Below are 22,665 nucleotides of genomic sequence, written 5' to 3'. Positions count from 1 at the left end.
CCCGCAGACTGAATCAGGCTTTCTCAGGCCCTCACTATTCCAAAGCCACTGATCCATCCATCACACCCTTGCTTCAGTCTCACTCCTGGCCATGCAGGTTACTTATTTGTCCAGTGAAAAGGAAAAAGAACCAGCTCAGGTATGGGATGGAGGGGATTAGCCCATTTTTTTTTTAAAGCTCTTTAATTGGATTTTCATAGACTGGTTATGGTATTGCACTTAATATACCTTCAATTTCTAAAATGTAATGACCATTAATGTTTAAATGTAAAAATTATCTGTAAAAGACGAAAAATAATTATTTGGGGCTCATGTTTTGTTTTCAATTATTGTATACATTCTATTAGACAATGAATGAAAAATATTTTATCCCATATTTATATTATTGCTGGTATCATTTTTATAATTATCAATGGAACCCAAATGGTACTTAACTATTATTTTTATTTGTTGGCTAATAATCCAGTAGAGAGTTGAAGATGGATAATTCTAGAGAGGGAAGAATTACAGAAGCGAAGTTCTTAACTACACGTTATTGTTTATATCATACTGCAGACAAAACCCGTATCTTGCAGTAATTAATCTAAATTCTAAAGTCAATTTATTATGTTGACAAAATTGTTAGGAAAGAGATACATAATGGAAAATGAAAGGAAATGCAAAAAGGAAAAGATAATGACCCAGGATTGTTCTTGACAACATAGAGATACACTATACTATCTCCCCCTTTTAAAAACCTCCCTTGAGAGCCTTAATGTCTCTCAGCTCTCATTCCATTTCTCTGCAACTCTTTATAGCAAAACTATTCCAAAGAGCTATCTAGACTTTCAATCTCCCCTTCCTCGCCTCCCACCTGAACAGGAACTTACTTCAGTCAGTCTTTCGTCCCCACCATTCCACTGATGCACTGCTTGTCAGTGTTACCAACGAACTCGCCCTCGCCAAATCCACAATTCTCAGCTCTCATTTAATTTGGTCCCTGAGCAGCATTTGGTATGATTGATGACTCTCTGAAACACTCTGTCCACCTGCATTCTCTTGAACATTCTTCCATTTCTGCCAGGAGCAGAACATCGACATGCTGAAGTGCTCTGGGTGTCCTGCTTGCCCTTCTCCATGTGGCTCTCTCCCAAGATGATCCTACACAGTCCACAGCATTAAATACCTCCTTTACCCTGACGGTTCCCAAATTCAATTTTCCCAAACCTGCCTCTTCTTTCCTCTGTGCCCCAGGCTCACCTGTCCAACTTCCGTCTCAAGCTCTCTATGCAAATATGGAACAGGCAAGTCAAATTTCACCTGTCTGAAGGGGAATTCCCTTCTCAACCCCACTGTGCCCCACTTATAGTAAAGAGTGCCACCATTTGCTCAAGAGCTCGGCCTCACACCTGCAGGCCATCCTTCCTTCCCCTCCTTTCCTCAAACCCCACATCCAAACACACCGCAGTGGTCCCCTCCCAGGCCCTCTTGTTTTCACACCTGCTCTGTATTCATGACTGCATGCAGTGGCTCCATGTTTCTGTAAAACAGATCACGTCACACTCCTGCTCACAGTTTCGGTTCGAGAAGCTTCGCAACGTATTTAAAACAAAAACCAACACCTTTACGGCATAGCCAGGGAGGCCCTATGGGATCTGCCCCCCACCCCCAGTCCATGTGCCTCCCTCCGGTCCCTCAGGCCTCCCTGCAGGTCCTCCTCCCACAGGCCACACTAACACGTGCCTCAGGAGCTTTGAACCTGCAGTTCTTTCTTTCTGGGAAGCTCTTCCCCAGGTATGAATAGCATTTCTTACTTCCCAGAGAGGCCTTCCTTGATCGTCCCTAAAATTGCACCCCTCTTCTATTAACTCCCCGTGCCCTTATCATGCCTTACTTTTCTTCACAGCTCTTACACCATCTGTCACATACTGTTTATCCCACTAGAAAGTAACGTTCATGACAATAAGCACTTGCTCATCTTGGAGCTCTGATTCTTAGGACTGTGCTTGGCATACGGTGAATGCACGTTACGTACGGGAAGGGAGGAGAATCCTAAACACATCTCCTCTTCCGTCAAGGCAGTAATGAACCAAGAACAACTTCGCTTGTGATTTTTTTATGACCCTCTATGCTTTTCTGCTACTAAATATCTATAAAGAACTAATGAAAATCTTCTGGGAAATGTACTACAAACTTCCCCAGGCTGGACTGAAATTCCTTTATGAGGTCAAATAATCCCTTTAGGGTCTTGTTTATAAATATCATGTCTCAGGTTCAGTAGTAACAAAACTCTCCTCTACGTGGACAGCACTGTACCCCTGAGCACTTCTACTTGGGGGTAGGGGGGCTAAACTGCTACTTGTCCTTCTGGTATCAAGTGGAAAAACATCTTCCTCAGGAGACCCTTTCTGACATCTTCCCTCTCATAGTTCTATTCTAAAATATGTTTGTTTATTGTACCTTCCAGAACATCATTCCACTTTTCTTTATATTGTCTAATATTACCTCCAAGGTCCAACTGAGATATCTGGGTGCTCGGGACTAGCTGACAACTTGCCATTCTTTCAGGCGACTATTCTTCACGTACTTGGATGGGCTGAAGTCCTAGCCTCATTAGACAGCATTTTCATACCACTCTGTTGTTAGTCAGGCGTCCCTGGGGAAGTCCCACCCCCCCGTCCCCTGTGCAACACAGTAAAAACATTTCTTCCTATGATATATAACATCCTATGCGAAAATACTTTTGTCAAATACTGCTTTCTCTATTTGCAATCATAATTAAACCCACTGCGCTGGGCAAATTTCTGGCTTGTCTATTTTTAGTCCACTCTGTCCACAATTATCAGCTATTTAATTGTTTCTATGATTTTTTTTGTTTAATGTCAATATCTCCCATTAGACGGTAAGCACTGTGAGACAGAAACAGCATCTGTTTTGTTCAACACTGTATCTCTGGTGTCAATAAAATGCCTGATAATGATAGATGCTCAATAACCACTTGAATAGACAAATGACTCAATTTACATTGTGCGTGAGCTTAGACATGGATAGGTCCATTCATAGTCTTCCGTGTAACAGGACATATGGAGTAATCTATTTGTCTATCAAAGACCAGACATGTTATACCTACTTTAAAAGTAATTAGCCAGTATGATCATCTACATTTATATGCGTCACATTTTGTATTTTCACTATCAGCGTTTTGAAAAGCCAACTCCCCTTTTGTACTTTCCTTTGCTCCTCCATACCAGATACACAAGTCCTAAGCGGGCCGGGACGTGGGGCTCCCTTTATCACTCAGCCACTTCGTTGCTGGCCCACTGCCCAGCTGCATATGTGCAAAATAAAGAAATGAGGAATTACTGAAATGCCCCTTTCTTTATTCATTCTGTGAGGTAGGAAGCCAGCCTCCTCCACGAGGCACTTTTACCATTATCTAATTCATCAGTTAAGCAATAAAAAAACTTATAAAATGCTATAATGGCAGTATTTACAGAATATGGTGATTATAAAAACTTAACATAAACTAATAAAAATAGAAAATGTGGAATGTTCCCAAACAAATTCTCATTCTAAACTCTCATCCCTTATAATCTGCTATAGTAACAACTTTGAGAAGTATTTCCATACCAACTTCTTAGGGCAGTTTTTCTTTTTAAAATATAACAAGTTTTTGTTCCTCCAACTTTCTGTTTTTACAAGAAAGAGAAAATATTTTGAACATTATTGCATCTGGTAGTTTGGGGATGAGATAATGATAAATTGCAAACATTTATTGATACTTGATCAATGCAAGACATTTACACATTATGCTCTTAATCTTCCCAATAATCTTCTAGGAAATGGTATTATCCCCATTTTATCACTGATAAAAGTGAAGATCAGTGATATTAAATAATTTACCTACGTGTACAGCTGTGAGAGAACTAGGATTCTAACTCATATATCCTTGATCCTAAATCTCATGTTCCTAAAGACCATAGCACAGTCCAGCATGTTTACGATTAAATAAATTCTTATTCTTGATAGGAGAAAACTACTAAATAAAAAAGTATTGCATGAAACTAACAAATACACTCATGTAAAGAATAAATTAGAGTATGAGTCTTAAAGTTCTCCTGCAATGACTCATTTTCCAGAAAATTAAATTTTTAAATTTATAAAATATACTTTATATATACTTTTAAAATAATATTCTCCCATAAAATAATAATGGATAATAAAAGAGATATCTCTTTTGTTTCCTTCATTAGTGAATCAAAATTACATAAAAGGTCAGAGCAACATTAAAAATCATTGTTAACCAACTTCATAATAAAACAGTATTTTTCTTAAGTACTATTGTACAAAGATTGGATTCTAGCACGTACACATACACACATGTATAAAATAACAATATGCAAGATTGCATGTTTTGCTACTTGCTAAATCCTAATTCTTAAAAAATTTATCATCACATTTCTAAATTATAAAGGAAAACAAATACCTGATTTGGCCTTCAGTTATGTTAGTATCACTCAAATCATTTGTTCATTTCAATCAGAAGTATTAGCAATATCAAAGAGCATTCAGCTCCAGGAAAATCCATGAAAAGTCTCCCTAACTTCTCTTTTTCCTTTACCTTTTCACTAGAGGGTGGCAGGGCTAGTGTTCCTGACCCATAACAGCACAAAAGAAAAAGGTTGCCAGGTAAGCAATGAGTGCCTCCATCTGAAGTTTACAGTCTAAAATCCCTATATGTGCATGAGATTTTAACTTGATGAAACTGGGAAGGTGAAATTTTATTTCATGTGCTACCAAAGAACTCACTGCAAATAAAACTTGTCAATGGTGAATGCACAGTTTTGTAGCATCTGTTTGCAAAAATTTCTCTAAACTCACAATCAAATGTACTTCTGTGTATTAAATCCTAACATATGTAAGAACTAAAACAACCATGTGTACTAGCATTTTATAAGAAGGCAGTGTTTTATGTATTCAATTATATTTTAATTACAGGCCTCAGTAGTAATACAGTGTCAAAGTACAAAGTAATACAACCTAAGTCTTAATCCATCATCATTTCTAGACTCTGAAGACAAAATACATACATATGTATTCAGTTTAAAAGGGAATGAGTAAATGATTATGGGCATTTTTCATTTCTATGGAGGGGTGGCTTATTTTTTATATTCATAGGTAGGGAAACAAGAATAGACAGTTACCACAATTCCTTCTAGTAAAAATTGGCAAAAAAAAAAAAAAATAAGAATTTAGCAGTAAAAAATAACTTCACGATCAAGTGTATAACTATCAAATTTAATTAGTTATTATTACAGTCATGTGGCAAAGTGACTTCCTGCCTTCTAACCCCTCAAAGGAAATATTAATATTGCATTTTAAAATATTTCCATTATATTAAGTCATGTGAGAAGTTAATAATCCAAGCTACATGATACTTTCATAGGCAAACACCTAACTTTAGAATTATTTCAATGGCAACTTAATTTATAAGTTACTCAAAAGCAAATGATCAGATTCTAGGCATTACAACTTCATGACATTTTATATTATTACCATCCCATAAATTCCAGTTGAACAACAAAAAGAAGAAACATTCCAAGGCTGGGCATGGTGGCTCACGCCTGTAATCCTAGCACTCTGGGAGACGGAGGTGAGAGGATTGCTTCAGCTCAGGAGTTCGAGAGCAGCCTGAGCAAGAGCGAGACCCCATCTCTACAAAAAATAGAAAAATTAGCTAGGTGTCATGATGCGTGTCTGTATTCCCACTTGCTCGGGAGGCTGAAGCAGGTGGATCATTTGAGACCAGGAGTTTGAGGTTACAGTGAGCTACAATGCACTCTACCTGGGGTGACAGAGCAAGATTCTGTCTCAAAAGAAAAAAAAAAAAATCCTGATTTACTTTTTAAAAAAATTTATACTTTATAAGCAATTATACTAACCATAGATTGCCCTCACCCATATTTAAAGGTAAGAATTTAAAGGTAAACATTATTTTCCAAATTTAGATATCTGAGTTCTGACATTAAGGAACTTTATGATAAATAAAAATATAGACTAAGTGAAACTGGAGCATATACCCACATAAATGTGGATTAGTTCCTATTAAACTGCACTCTACTCCATGGCTGATCAGCTGATGTCTCCGTGTTGTTCTGCACAGAGCTGCTTTGGATGTAAGTGTCTGCATACAATTTAGGGTCTGTCCACTGGAAAAAATGATGTTACCCCTAGTGCTGAAATAAATCAAGGCTTTGTGTCTCTTACCTTTGCCATGGCCTCTCCCATCCTCCAAAAGCGGCACGACGATAGTGTTGTTCACATTTCCAGGTGACCTTACAGCTGTGTAGACAACAGGCACCGACTGTACCACCACGGGGATGCGGTGAACGTGACTCAGTTTGTTAGACTGTAAATTCATGGGACTTGAAGGTGGTACAGGATGGATAATGTGCAAAAACTGCTGGCCTCCCACACCAGATGCAGAGGCAACAAGGGGCCCTGGAGTTAATACTGTTGACGAAGATGAGGCTGAAGATACTGATGTTATAACAGTTGGGGATGAGGCTGGACGACTAGAAGACGATGAAGACGTTGAAGTTGAAGAAGGTGAGGAGGCAGACGCTGTCATGGAAACTGGGGAGGATGAAACGACGGTAGGGGATGTCCTGGCTTTGTTTATTGACAAGTCCACTGGCTCAGTTTGTGTCTGGAAGTGATCTACAGATAACGAGTCCTCCGGGGGCTCCCCTTTCACATTATTTAGCAACAGGGGAACAGCTTCCATATCGGGGTAGTTGTGGACGTTTGGAGACTGTGGGAAGAAAAATGGAACATGTATTTACCTTTGTTAATCTCACTTTTAATAGATGCATGATTTATCACTTGAACGTTTATTAATTTTTCTCTGATTGCCATGGAACATTAATTCATCCCCCAATTATTTGAAGGATCGCTCTGTGACAGTCGCTGTGATTAAAACTGAGGGTATAAAGGATAAGACACAGTCAGACAAGGCCTCTACCATAAAGACATTTTCATTCTATGGGAGAGAGAGACAATTGTTAGGAGAAAAGAGACCATAGAAATCTAAAAAGGAAGAGCAATTTTCCATAAAATCTTCTAAAAGACCAGTTCGGAATGCAAAGTAAAATCTACTTAAAACTGCATAAATAACAACCTGTTTAATTAAAAAGTCTATTGGTTTGATCCATCACTCCATTAGAAGTCTCAGTTTCCTCCGTTATAAACTAATGGGAGTTTTGATTAAATAACCCTAAATACCCTTTTCACCTCTAAAATTCTACAATTCATGATTCTAACCTTTACTTAATATTGTCATAACCTGAAGACATATTACCTAGCAACAATACTGGGAAAACTCCCTGTGATATTTCTACTTTCATATTTGGTGCAAAAGTTACCATTCCATCCTCATTCTGAGCATTAAAAAAGGGCACAAATTTCTTCAACCTTCACGCCTGATCCCTAGATTATTAAATCAAAGTCATTTCTAATAATTAGGTAACTTTCAGTGTATGACAAACTTTTTCTCAAAATAACGTATACAATTACTACAACTGACAATTTAGGAAATAATTCTACGAAAAACTTACTCTGAAAATTTTAATGTATCTGTAACTTTTTGTTTAAGTTAAAATGATAATTTTGTCCAAGTTCATTTGCATTCTTTTAAGTGTTAAGGAGCAGAGTTTACTACTAATAATAATATTGAAGACTTCAAGATTTTTATCCAGACTAATGTCATCAGCATATTATTACAAGGCATGAATATAAACCTATTCATTTGCCTACTCACTCATAAATTCAACAAATATTGATTGATTGTCAACTTCCAAGCCCCTAAATGGCCCAAGAGTACTATTAGTGTATGTCAGTCTTGCCTTAACACAGAGAATTAAACTAGAATATTTTAGTTTCATCTAATTTGACCAGGCTAACATAGACATTATTGTTCTATTACATGAAGACCAAAAACTTGTTTCTCCTTTAGAACAATGCTTAAAATTATATTAAATGGGTTCATTTTGTTCTCCATTTAATATAAGATTCAGGTTTGATATTCCTCCCAAAACTTTAGCATACATTTAAAGGAACAAAACATATTTCTTAAAGGTTTTTTAATAGAATATAAATTACAGCTTCATTGAAAACATATAATAGGCAGTACTGCACGGGTATTTTATTCAGCAACAATGAGAAAAGAAAGAAAATAAGTCAACAATGGTTGCAGATCAACTAAAAAGAGAAATGAGTTGGTGTTTTAGTGTTTTTTTCCTTCTTCTTAGCTAACATGGTTACTTACCTACAAAACATATCAATTAGAAATTTTTTTTTTTTAAAATTTCCTGTATGAAATCCTAAATGACAGAATTTTCATTTTATGTGCTGAAATTGAGAAATAAGTTTTTTAATCTTTTCAAAGACATTGAAAAACAAAAGAAAAAAACACCATAAATTGAACTACTTTTATAAAAAGCTATTAGCATTATCTACTCTTTAACTAGAATAGTATTTCAGTTTGTTCTCAGCATTATCATTTAATTTCTTTGTAGAACAATATAAGGTGTTTCTTATTAGTATGTTATACCTATACAGAAATTTTGTGTAGGATGCTTTCATAAAGGCCATCAACGAGTTTGTCATTAAATATATAAAATACATCATTACACACATTTTAATATTAAACAATACTGGTTTGACTTCAAACATACTCTTGATTAGTTTCTCTTTTTACTGTATTAGATACATCTAAAATTCATTGTAGAAACACTCCATAATGTAAATGAAAGGCTACTTTGGCAGACTAACAATATAGGAGCTGGTCAATATGGAGCTAATTTGTAAGGAGATTGCTTCTGAGGCAGCAGGCTTCACTGAGCTTTGCAAACTGCTTAGACTTCTCTAGATTGTGAACAAGAGTCCACTTTTGTAGGTATCTGCTTAATCCCTTACTGAGAAATTTTTCTGAGAAATATTTACTCCCATGGTTGTTTTATAATAATAGAAGAGTGTTCCTCTTACAATTCTGTTGCATATACTAGAAAGCTGTGAAGACCAAATTTTAAGAGCCTCCAGGTACTTTCGGACACTTGAGAATTACTGAGCTTTTGCAAACCAAAATACTCATAAAACTAAGTAAGGATAAACTAACCTATGGACCAAAGACATATCTTATTTGGAATCGTTTACAAATTATTCATGAATTTATAAGTGCAAACATGACAGAGACACATGCTGGTTCCTTTTTCATATGTAGCATTTGAAATGCAGTTAGCGTATTAAAAAATAATAATGCTTTGTCAGTATAAAGAGGACAAAATCCTTATTGTACCATTCATCTATTTACAGTGTTGATGCAGCATCATATCCTGGGCAGCCCACACTAGTCTCTTATACAATGATAACACGGCAAGTAAATCCATCTGTAATTCCAGCTTCAGGCTGCACAAACATATTTGTAAAGCCAGCAACATATGGTTTCAAAACAGCTATGGCACACTCTTGTTCCTCCTTTTAAGGAAGAGGAAAGACTTGAAAGTCTTGGTCCTGAAATCATCATTAGGAATTCATTTCTTTACTTATGGGAAGTAGCCAATCGAAATGCACTGGTTATGAGGTTTGCCTCCACGAATGTGTGGCTGTAGCGGGCGGATGAGAACACAGTAGACAGCCAAGAAAGGGAGCGAAGGCTGAGGAGAAACAAAGGGAAAACTCCGAATGAGAAATACTCAGAGCAGCTGGAAATTAAACGAAAGGACTACATGTATTGGAGAAAGTGAGAGGAGATGTGGGGTATTCTACCCAGGGAACAGCCTTGAAAGGGTCGGAACACTGAAAATTCACACCATAAATAACAAAGAAAGGTTATATGTTTTCAGCATGATGAGGAAGATAAACTTTTGTAAAAAGAATAAAAAAAGGATTCCATACTAAAATTCCGATACAACATTGATGGATACTCATGGCAGTGTCAACTAATTGTTTGTTTTTAAATAAAAACCCATCAAGATTTTTGTCTGAGAGTAATGACTTTAGCTGAATTTTTAGTGCTGATGTCCCTGGTATGGAAAGATGAAACACTTACATACTCATATTATCAAATAAAAAACCAGACTACTTTTAGAGGCATGAAGATTAAATGGGAACACTGGATTTTTGTCAAAGGTGAGGGTACTTTCATTTTCCAGAAGATTATATAAATATCCACAGTAAAGCTTAAAATTTTTTATGTTAAATAATTGCATAAAAACATGTAAAAATCCAACAATTCATTAAAAACAATGTGTACATGAAAACCTAGAGATAAATATAGGCAGGATTATTATTGTCACATATTTTTTTCTTCAAAACTCTAAAAACCAGTTTTACTCATAATAATCCACCTAATAAAATATTACACATAACATTGTAGTGAATATTTTTTTTAAATGATCTAAGAATTACATCTGAGCTTCCCTAATGAGATAAATTTTTTTTCCTGAACATTTTAAATGTAACTTCAGCTTTAGACATTTTGTAGAATGATTGTAAATATGAATCTAAAACTTCCTTCGCATTAGTTCCCAGCGTACTAGATGTGTTTCCTACAGTTATCCGTTACCATCAGCTGAATCTTATTATGGTCTGCCAGTGAATAAAAAGCATTTTTAATGATGGTCGTGTATTTTAATTACCTGGAAGTCTTAAACAGAAAAAACTATGTCTGGATACCACTCCATCTTTGGAAAGCCCTCCAGAGATTCTCATGTATAGACAGGGTTGAGGATCACAGATAATATTCTGCTAAATGTTATGCAAGATTTACATGCTGTTTCATTTCTAATGGTACCAGGGATTTTTAGAAACACTGACTATGTATGAGCATATACATACATACACACACACACACACACACACACACATACACTATGGCCCCAACTATCCATCCAGCCACCATTTAAATCAATTATGTTTCATTTTACTTTTACAGATTTTTCAAGAAATAATTTCATGGCAGTTTTTAGAAAAGATTATAAAGTGACTTGCCCAACATTACATAGCTTGTGGCTTAACTAAGAATCTTTGTTTTGTAGATTTGATTTGGACACAAAAGACTTGAATTCATGACCTATCTCTTATTGCTGTGCAATCTTGGTATCATCATTAAAATTCTCTAGGCCTTAGCTCATCCATCTATAAAAAAAGTAATTTTAATTCCAAACTCACGCAACTGTTGCTAAGATTGAGAGGGCATTAAGTGCTTTTAAGCAATACGAAGAAATGTGAGAGACAAGCAAATGAGCGGAACTCTCTCTCCTTAGAACTAAAAATTCCAAACAGAATCTCATTTATTACTAAAATTATCTCAGAAATGACTCATTTCTTCACTCACTGAGTACAGCATAAGATGTATTCTGATGTAGAATCACATAAATATAGTCATTGCAGAGGTACAGTGTTTGCTATATAAGCAAATAGACACATGTTACAAAAGTAGCTGAACAAGTCATCTTTAGGAATCACTTATGATTTAAAACAACACATTATCTCTTAAAATATAATCATTTGACACTGGCATTTTTTTCTATTTTTTAGCTTAATTAGATTGGCCACAGATCATATAACAGTTGATGGGATACATTTTAACTGACTGGTCTGATTTCTTAATTCCACAATACAAATAACCTACATGAATCCATACCTCAGTGTGCATCCATTACGACAATAATATATATTCAAATAATTGTTTTGGGATGTTGGTCATTCTTTAACAGTCTAATCATGCAGTGAAACAGAGGAGCATATTTGTTTCTTGCGTCTCAGGAGAAAATTAGTTTAGATAAATTTCCCCGTGTGACTTAGTGATTAATTGAACATGTACATTTTCTGGGAGATGCTTAAAGAAATTTACTGTGTACTTCATGTAAAAAAAAAAAAAAAAAGGAATTAAACTAAACCTATGACTCTACATCCTTTGATTTATATTGCATTATTTTAAATGTAAGTATGTTTCAATTACAGAGGCAAATTCCTTTTTAACATCAAGTACACAGCAGATACATGCCTTAGTTTTTGTGCCTTGATTTCCCTCATTAGTAAATGAAATTTGAAAGATGAACACCATGCTTAAAACAAGCATCCTGCAACTCTGGCTGGCTATTGTTACTCTAAGAATTAGTCACTGAAGATCTATTTGTGGAAAAAGCCTGTACTCACTCTCCTCTCTGTTCTTTTATTTTACTAAAAAGGGAAACCTATTTTTCAATATTTGTCTTGCATACACCCTGATGGTTATAATTTACCTTGCTTTCAGCCAGTGATTTTTCTTCTTTACTCTATGTGTTCAAGGGCAAACTCTTAAACGTAAATGCCATAAAAGTGTGAATTTATAAAACTGATCAAGAAAAAACTAAAGCAAAGAACACTAAAGAAAGATAAATTGTACTTCCTCTAAAAGTACAGAAGAGAGAGAAAAAGGAAATGAAGCAGAAATATCCTACAATGATAACCTGGGAAATTTGGTTTTAAAAGTATTAAATGAGTTATCTACTGCAGGTAGGGGTAGATATTTGAGTAAATATTTAATCCAACTATTTTATATCACAATTATGTCAATTGTCAGTCCAAGAAATGATTGATTCCTTAAGAAAATTCAGAGCATGTGTATAACATAACATGCTCTCTGTGCTTTTACATATATGTTTTTAAGCTTTCACATTTGAATTGAAAATGCTAATCTTTTAAAAGGGTTCAATACACACACTGAAATTTATCCCTGAATTTCCTTACTTCCTAGAAGTTATATTTTTCATGATCTATCTCCCAGGACTTTCATAAATCATATTATTTACCCAGACCAGTTAGAATCTGTGTTTACAGCTGGCTGCAACTCTGAAACTGGTTTGGCCCATTGTGTGTTGTGAAGTTAGGTTGGCATGAGGTGAAGAAGGTAGAGGAGACTTCGTTTACATATTTTTTAATTAATAGTAGACGTTGCTAAGGATTGAAAAGATGGACAAACATGTTCGAATTTTACACAAATATTTAGCAAATAAGTGATATTTTGTTTTACCCTATAACTTAGTGAATACTCATTACATTTGCTAGATGAGAATATGGTGCTCAAGATATTTTAGACTTTAAACCACATAAGTCTTAATCATGTGGTCAAATTAGATGAAGAACTAGTGTCACTAAAACAAAGGTCAAAAGAGGAAGTCTAGGAAGTTAGTTAAATTCCTGTTGTCTTATGATTGCTTTTAAACTAAACCTCACAAAGCATGCAAAGTTGTCTTAAAATAGAGGTAACTGTTATATAGGCTTATCTTTTCTTCCTCATGATTAGAATTTTGTTCTCTTGGTATTAAATTAATATTATTCTGTGGATAATTTAAAATATTAATTAATTAGAGTTTGACTGTGCATGAGAGGAAAGCATGTCTTATAGACTTTTCAGGGATAAAAGGTTCATTTAAATCTCTACCCTAAACTATAATCTCACGCCAGTGCCTGAGGCAAATGTTCTGTGCTAGTTACACAGTTTAAAATATGCAATAATGTTTACCATCCTCAAACAGATTAATCTTCTCTGCTACCAGATGGGCCTTGCTTTTGATTCTACAAAACGTTCCCCATAAATAGTCATTTTTACAATAATATCTCACAGTAGCAAAATACATCAAATTTCAGAGAAAGAAAACTTGACCTCAGAGTGGCTGTGATAGTCAAATGATATATTCGGAAACTCTAACACATGACAAACATAGCAAACAGACTCCGGCAGATTCCTAAATCAAAGACGTTCAAGCCCCTCACGTAAAAAAGTGTAGTATTTGCATAGAACCTATTCACATCCTCCCTCCTATATACTTGAAATGATCTCTAGATTACTTATGATACCTAAGTACCTACAATGCAAATATAATACTTTGTAAATAGTTGTTATACTGTATTATTATTGGTTCCCACCCCCCCCAAACATTTTCCATCCACAGTTGGTTAAATCTGTTGATGTGGAACCCACAGACACAGAAGGATAACATTATGTGCTTGTTTTCTCATGGAAAAACTTTTAAAGAGAGAGAAAACACCAAGCCTAAATAAGACTAATGACGAAGTTGAGAGAAATCTATCTTTTCCTACCTCTCCCTGCAAACAAAGGTAACAGCAAAGGGAAAGTGTCACAAGCGGAAAAGCAAGCGATTTTAAAGACCCCAGAACTTTTTCATAAGCAGTGGATGTAATCCCATCTCAGCTCACTACAGTATTAGTTAAGACGCCCTCAAGTAACCTAACACTTTAGCCTTGGCTTTCGGCTTCCAGGTAAAGGAATACAGACTCTCGCAGGTCTTTCTGAGGATCTCAGAGGGTGACACTGTCTAAGGCTGCTTTAAGGGGATCCCTTTTGCCTCCAGTTGCCGCAGGGCACACACAGGTGTACATAATTACTACACTTATTCGGAGAATGTATTGTACAAATCATGTTTCCACGGACTGTCCCCATCAAGACCACCACATAAGCGAACTTCGAGAAGGGCCAGGCTGGAGCCTCAGAGACAAAGACCAGAGCAGGGAGGCAGAAGGGAGGACAACTGATGTTCCCAAAAAGGGGGACTCGCCAGCCAGCCAGCCAAGACTTCTGCTAATCAGGTGTGAGTTAGAATGACAGGGCAAATCTCAGCTCCGTGCTTCTCTTGGCTGGGACACTTATTCATCAGAAATAAAGATTTAAAAAAATGCTAACAATAATGCTGACAAGGATGTAGTAAAACTGACACTATATTAGGCTGCAAGATAACAGCGTACATGGTACACATTTTCAGAAAGCCTGCTGAACTGTCTCAAAAGTCTGAAAATACCTTAGCACCAATAATTACATTTTAAGAATCTAGGCCCTACCATCCCCCCTCGCCCTCCCTCATACGCACACTCACAACCCCCCCCCCCACACCTCTGTCCAGAGGGAGAGTGACCTGATCTTCAGAGTCCATTCAACATCTATCCCTGATTACTCTACTTTGAAAAACAAAATAATGTTTGCAAATGACATCCTCAATCAAATGCCAGTTTCACTTTCAAGAATCACCAAAGAGGAAGAATATGCTTTAAAAAAGAAAACGGAGTTAAGGAAAGTTAACACAGATTTAGTCATTAGTCATGATTCCTGTGGAATGATCTCACAATTTCAAGTGTTGGCACTTGAGGAAGCTTTCTAAAGATAGTCGTTATGTTTGGAAGATTACATATATAGCAACCATCTCAACTTCATGCAAATAAATACTTTAGGTGGTTCTGGGAGAACATCCCAGAGGCAACATCATTGTTGATTTAAACAGCACTGTATCTCAAGCAAATTGGACAAGAGTCAAGACAACGTGTTCCAGAAAACTTTGTTAAATGACTTAAAAAGGGGCCTAGTGAGGACATAAATGCTGATGTTCAAGTTGCATGTAAAGACACTCAATGAAATAATGTCATAATTTGGGTGTAGAAAAATTTAATATTTTAAAATTTATATTTTATATAAAATGTGATTTTTGAATTTGTTTTGTAACTAAATACATGAAAATATTATAACTATTAAAGTCAAATTATCTATGAATTTATGAATTACAATTGGTTGAAAAACTTTCTTCCTGGGAAAATGGGGGATAATCTATTGCAAAGACTTGGATTTGGATAAATACAGCAATTTGGGTTTTTCATAAAGATGTATACATGCATTCTTAACTTTGCCTTATTTATAGGAATAAAAATTAGAAACAAAAACACGAGCATAATAAAGAAGTTTGGAACAAGGGTTTTCACCATAGTTATGAAGTGAAATCATTTATGGATCATTTTAAAGGTACATGGGATGGAGACCCACGGCAGTAGGTATGGTGCAGACACCGCCGTTCAAAAAGCGTTATATGCGATTCTAATAATCAGACAAGTTTGAGAAACAATATTCGGTGGCACGAGAAAACACTGTTTATATAATGTTAAGTGAAAAAATGTTAGTATACAAACCTGCATGTAAATAAGCTTAATTTTGTTCCCCAAAAGCATTTTTATAATGAAAACAAGAAAAAATGGATAGAAAAAAATAATCCAGAATGTTCATTAGGTGAATTTGTGGGTCAACTACATTTGCTTTTGTTCCCCCTATATTTTCTATAGTGCTCCTTTTAAAATTAAAAATGCTATATTTTAAGAAAGAAAATATATGAATGTACAAAATATATTTTGAGGGGAAAAATCTAAAAAAGGAGAAGCTTTCATAATTTTTAATCTTTTTCTTTTTTTGCATTTCTAGAGTCTAGTGAACCATAATGTTATTAGAAGAAAATCACTGTGCTATGTTGTTATCAGAATAAAATAACAGATTCTATTATTTGCTCAATTTGCTCAGGGTGTTACTACTATCAGTTTTAGATTGGTGGCATGGTTATTTTTTAGAATTGACATATCCACCTATAATTTAAGCTAAAGAAAAGAGCTAACTATATCTGATAACTCAAGATATGCAATTCTAGTTTTCCCAGTGGAATAAAACAATGGTGTTTGCTGGAAATCCCAACCTGATGTATTACAGTTGACTGGGCAAACATTTTCATACTTGAGAAACTACTGTAAACAATTACTTACCAGTGTATGGGTAATACAAAGTTTTTTCTGTTTTTGATGAAAAGCATTCACTCAATCAGTAAGAATTTAGTGAACATTACTGTATAATCACCATAGTGCTATGATAAGTCTAGGGATTATTTTTAACACTTGCCCTGACAGAAGCAGAGTTTTTTTTGCCCCCAGAGATTTAATGAGAGTTTCATCACTATTTTAGTGAACTGCATTCTGAAAACATGAAATGTATGACTAACAGGGAATGTTTCAACTCTGCATTCTATTATATAAAAAGGAGGGCGTCATAAATGAGTTTGAGGAAACAAAATTGTGCTTCTTAGATCAATGTCATCAGAGTATATTAACAAAAAAGCAATCAAATAAGTATTAATATTATTGAAACTATAAATTTTTACTGATTATTTAATACCATGGGAAAAATAAACAATTACAATTAATATTTACAACATTACCTGGTAAAAATTTCCCCTCTAGTTTTATAAATGAAGAACTATAGTCTTATAGAAGTTGAATTGGATCTGTGATCTAAACCTCAGGGTGATTCCTAAAACTGAATTCACTTCCCTGTGCTGTCCTCATCAGCCTTAGCAGAGGCAGAGAAAGACCTCATATCTTTATTGGTAAAATTTTCTCATGCAGTTCATGTGAAATTAGTACTTGGAAATATCCAACTAACAAGAGTATAAAAATGAACACTGGTAATTGTTTGTAAGCTGCAACTCACTTCCCCAATATACCTTGAATAGAACAATTTTAATGGCATGAGGCCGGTATCAGTGACTAACCACATAATGTCTATTTCTTATTTAGTTCCTATTTGTTCTCCAATCAGGCTTCAGGATAACAGCAACTAGAAAAATCATTCTTCATGTAGGAATGGCATCCTCCACTTTGTGCAATGGCCATGCTATATGTGCTATATGCTTGAAAGAAACAAGAGAAAAGATGGCAGAATGAAATGGAACAAAAGCTTCATTAGATTTGAAAGCAGGTATAATCAGAGATGTAAGTAGAAAAATGAGCTCACCATCTGCTTAATTTCTTCCTCTTCTTTTAAGCTAAACACTCAGAAACGAAAAAAAAAATACATTGTTTTATTTCTGACCAATGATGGATAAAAGCAGTGCAATAAAGTATAACTTTCGCAAAGGGACAATAAGTGAGAAGCAATGTGATATGGTTTTTTAAAAAAAGGTATGTGCCTGAATTCGAGTCGAGCTTTTATTATGTATGACCAGTGCACTCATCATCTCTCTTCCTTCAATTTCTAATTGAAAGTGATTCTGAGTATGCTTTTGCACAGTTCAGATGTCTGTTACCTCCTCCACCTTTACCAGATGCCACCTGTCCTCAATTAGAGTCTACTCTTCCATGCTTCCACAGCACTCTGAGCTGTGTGTGTCTTTCTCTTACAAGGCCAGGAGCCCACTGAAGACTCTGTTTTTATCTAGGTCTATCCCAGCACCCATCACAGTCTCTGGTACAAAGTAAGCACTTAATTAAAACTCATTAGTAAAGCTTCAGTTGCTCTCTAAAGCCTTTGTTGGGACTCAGATTCAACAGATCTACGAAATTACCCCTCCTAAAAGTTAAATAGTAAACATATTAGCTTAATAATAACAAATATAAAAATTGTGGTTGACAGTTTCCATCAGCTCACACGGTGCTTTAAGTGACTAGTTTCAATGCATTACAAAACGAATTTTAACAGAAGGGATGAGAGACACATACTTCCGATGGGCCTAAAACCAAATACATGAGTCACATTTTGTATTTTTGTTCATTTGAAATACATATCTTTTTTTTTATAACCAGAAAATTCACAGACAGACTCTCTCACTAAGTTACAGTAATAGGAATGTTCTCTCCAGTTTCAAAATTTAGTTTTAATGTTTATAAAATTTCCCAAAGTTACCTATGATTGTGCATGTCTTTTTCTGTCAATCAGGGTTTAACACATGGAAAGGAGATTATAAATCCTATAATTAGACACAATGATAAATGGGTGTTATCTGATGCCTGTTAATCTTTCATTCCATGGTAAACAAAAAATACTACTCTAATCTTTTCTCAGTAGAGATAACCTGTACCAAGTCAGCAAATCTGACTTTATTTCTTCCTTCCAAACTGTATTACATGTTTTCCATGTATTTAACTCCATACTTCCCTTTCTCCTCACCCTGTTTGCTTAACTCAACCCGTTCGTGCCAATCCTGTTCTTCTAGAAATTTTGCCTACCTGCATTCCATGGTCTCCACCTTCATCTACATACCTGACATTCTTATTTACACTTAGGGAGTGGTTCTTAACCATGAGTGATTCTGTCCCCCAGGAGACAATGAGCAACATCTTAAGACATTTTTATTGTCACAGCTGAGGGAAGGGGTGACAGGACAGTCCCCACAAAGACAAAAGATCAAGAGTTCCAAGGTTAAGAAACTTTACACTAAGCTATCATCCCTTTCTACCATTTCTTTTCCTCTAACATCTTGTATTCGCCTCTCTTTTTATTTGTGGGATTCTTCCATTTTTCTCAGTTTTTCCTCCTCTAACTCGTCCATGTGTTAAATGCGTAAATATACATACACAGTACAAACATGAGTATTACAACTCTGTGGCTATGTGAATATGGTTTATGTATTGGTATGAATGCTGGTAGGCATGTGTATGTTCTTGTGAATTCTTAGCACATAGTGCACTTAACAATCATGGGAGGAGTATGTGTATGTGTGGTAAGAATATATACAAAAATTATCATGAGGAGTTTATGATCTATATATACAGATGTGTCCAGGTGTGTTTATGTCTTCACTTGTAAATTATTTATTGTATAGTTTTTCATACTTGTGCTAAAATACACGAATAGAAAAGTGCATATATATATATATATATATATACACATACACACACACGCACACACACATATATGTATATATATTTTTTGTTGGGTTTTTTTGTAAAAATCAAGAACGTCAGGGTTTGGGTCAGAAAGCTTAAGTCACAAATACAGCTGATCTCCAAATCCATTAAACATCTGCCTTTCCAGTATGGATTCTGGATTGCAGCTCACACATGGCTTTTGCCAGCAAAACCTGAATTACTTTCACCACATATAAAGGGGAAAAGGCATGTCTATCTAATAATTATAGACACAATACACATGCATTACAGTATACTGTTTATTCCTCTCAACATCTCAATGTAGGAAACTACCATTAATCATGTTTAACAGACAGGAAACAGAGACATGGAGAGGTTAGGAAATGTGCCAATGATTCAATAGGTGGTAAGTGACAATGTCAAGATACAATCCTTAGTGATCTCTGGCAAAAATATCTTTGGCCACAATTATTAATGCAATATTGACTCCCATGTCTGAGTCCATAATGTATGCCTACAGTAGTCTGGGAACGATTGAAATCACTGTAATCATGTCTATAAAATATTTTCCTCTTATTTCCTGCAATGTAAAGATGACGATAGTGTCATTTATTAAAGAAGAAAGGGTCAAAAGGTTAAGTAAAAAGTTCCACAGACATTACAAACATATCTTAGCAAATTATTTTTCCTTTATTGGTTTTTCTTATAATATCTCTAAGAAAATAACATTATTCAATTGTTACTGAATAAATTTAAAAAAAGAAAAGAGTCAGGCGCATTAATCACTTCTTTGATCCAAACAATAGAAGTTTGGTTCCCATGAGATAAAGTTACTCTGCTTTTTGGTCTTAAATGATTCCTGTGATGAATTCTCAAATTAATTATTAAATAAATAGGCAAACTCACATTTACATGATTCATTTTCTTTCAGCATCGGAACTTTCAGTTGCAGTAAAATAGCCAAGGTTCAATTATCTACAGTCATAGAAGGGATCACAGCGTAAGTAATCCCAGGGGACAGATAATCCAAAAAGCATTTATGTTGAGTTTTAAATTCATTATATGATTCCAGCAGATTTACCACTGTAATTATATTTTTATTAGGCTCATATTAAGATTCATTTGTATTTCTTAAACACAGGGAAACTGACAGCAGGAGGGAGGACCCTCGGTAACAAGCTGGATGACAAAAGGAAGCCAATTTGCTATTAGCAATTCTTCCTGTAGATAATCAACACAAAGACAAGATACTTAAGAATGGATAGTGAAATTGCACTTTATATTTATTAAGAGTTTTATATAATTAATTACAATGAGATATTACAACAGCATACAGTACAGGTGTTAGGGCGTGGACTGTGGATTCCAATGGACTTAGGCTTATGTGCTGGCTCTGCTCTTGTTCTGTGACCATAAGTCAGTCTCTTATCTTTCCAAACTTCACTTCCTTATTTACGAAATGGTGCTAATAGTAGTACCTACTTTTGAAGGGAGTTCTAAAAATCAAATTATTAAATGCACGATGCCTGACACAGAGTACTCAGTTAAAGTTAGTTGTGGTTGTTATTTTTTGTTGTAGTTATATTTTAATCTATCTTACTCTAGTGCTAAAACCAGAGAGAGATCACTCACTACATTTGACAGTTTGTATCAGTTTGGCTTCCATAAAATGACATCACCATTAATAAACACAATTAATAAACTTATTCTACTTGACTTATGTAGAACAATGGACCTAATACCTATCCAGTATACAGTGTTTTTTCAAGTATTCATGAACTATTTACCAGAATGTGACCATAGGGTGAGCTGTAACACAAGTTTTAACAAACCCAAAGGGTTAAAATCATTCACCATGCTCTCTAACAACAGTGGAATTAGGCTATATCAATTACAAAAGGTAACTAGAAAACTCCTAATTACTTAGAAATGAAGCAATATACCTTGAAGTCAACCCTGAGTCCAAAAATTTGTTACAATAAAAATCAGAACATATTTTGCATCAAATGAGAAATATGTATAAAATCTGTGGGATATAGCTAAATGTGTGATTATATGAAATTTATGCCCTGAAATTCATATTTCAGAAAAGAAGAAAGGTTAATAATCAATGATCTAAGTATTTTTTTAAAGAAGTTAGAAAAAGAAAAGCAAATTAACCCTGAATAAAGGAGGAAGAAGAAAATAATAAAGATATTAGCAGAGTTAATTCAATAGAAAACAAATACACAAAAAAGAATACAAATAAAACCCGAAACTTGTTATTTCAATAGACTAACAAAACAAATAAACCTCTAGGAAGTCTGACAAACAGGAGAAGGAGAGAGAAAGCAGTTATTACCAACATCAGGATTTTACTGCAAGGCCTACAGACATCACAAAAATAAGAAGAGAATGAGAGAATGTTACAAATAGATTTATGCCAGTAAGTTTTAAAATTCTGACAAAATGGAGTTGTTTAATAATTTGGCAAAACTGATATATAGGAAAATCTGAAGACTCCTAGATTCATTTCAGAAATTGATTAAACCTTCTGACTAAATAAATATTACAATCCCAGATTTGCTTCATGAATTATTTCAAACACTTATGAAAGAAATAACCCAAATCTTACATAAACCCTTCCACAGAACCATAAAAGAAGAAACACACACTACGTAGTTTTATGAGGTTGGCATACTTGTTATCAAAAACTCAGTAAACTAATGAACAGGCAAAACAAATCCATATTTTTTTAAAGTCAGGATAATCATTACTCTTGAAATTGGGTAGTGACTGGGATGAGACATGAATGGGACATACACATTCTTATTTTTTTATCTGGGTAGTAGTTACATATATCTGTATTCACTTTGTAAAAAATTCACAAACTACACAGGTAATTTGTGTACTTTCCTGTGTGTGTCATACACTAGTTAAAAAAAAAAAAAAAAAACTTACTAAAAAAAATAAACAAAAGAGAAATGCCCTCAGTTTAAACCTTTCTGCAAGGTAAACTTTAATCCATTAAACAACATTATGTATGTATGGTCTGAAGAATAAAGCTATTATCTAGATATACTATTATTCAGAGTAATTTTTCTCTTGGGTTCATCAAAAACTACTATAACAAAAAAAATCTTGCTAAAATGATGAGAAACTATATTAATGGTATTTTTTTCAATGTTTAAAATCTGA

General features: G+C 34.8%; 1 protein-coding gene across 1 annotated transcript in view; it reads right to left on the bottom strand.

The window, feature by feature from the left end:
* The window catches only part of KLF12 (KLF transcription factor 12), a 409,446-nt gene that overhangs the window by 132,237 nt on the left and 254,544 nt on the right, over positions 1–22,665 (bottom strand). Inside the window, exon 4 of the mRNA XM_069467152.1 lies at positions 6,247–6,793. Coding sequence (XP_069323253.1) covers positions 6,247–6,793 — 547 coding nt within the window. The remainder of the gene's footprint in view (positions 1–6,246; positions 6,794–22,665) is intronic.

This window comes from Eulemur rufifrons, chromosome 4, assembly GCF_041146395.1.
Source record: "Eulemur rufifrons isolate Redbay chromosome 4, OSU_ERuf_1, whole genome shotgun sequence".
Classification (NCBI taxonomy): domain Eukaryota; kingdom Metazoa; phylum Chordata; class Mammalia; order Primates; family Lemuridae; genus Eulemur; species Eulemur rufifrons.
Note: the sequence above shows the minus strand (reverse complement) of the source record. Positions and strands in the feature narration are given on the sequence as shown.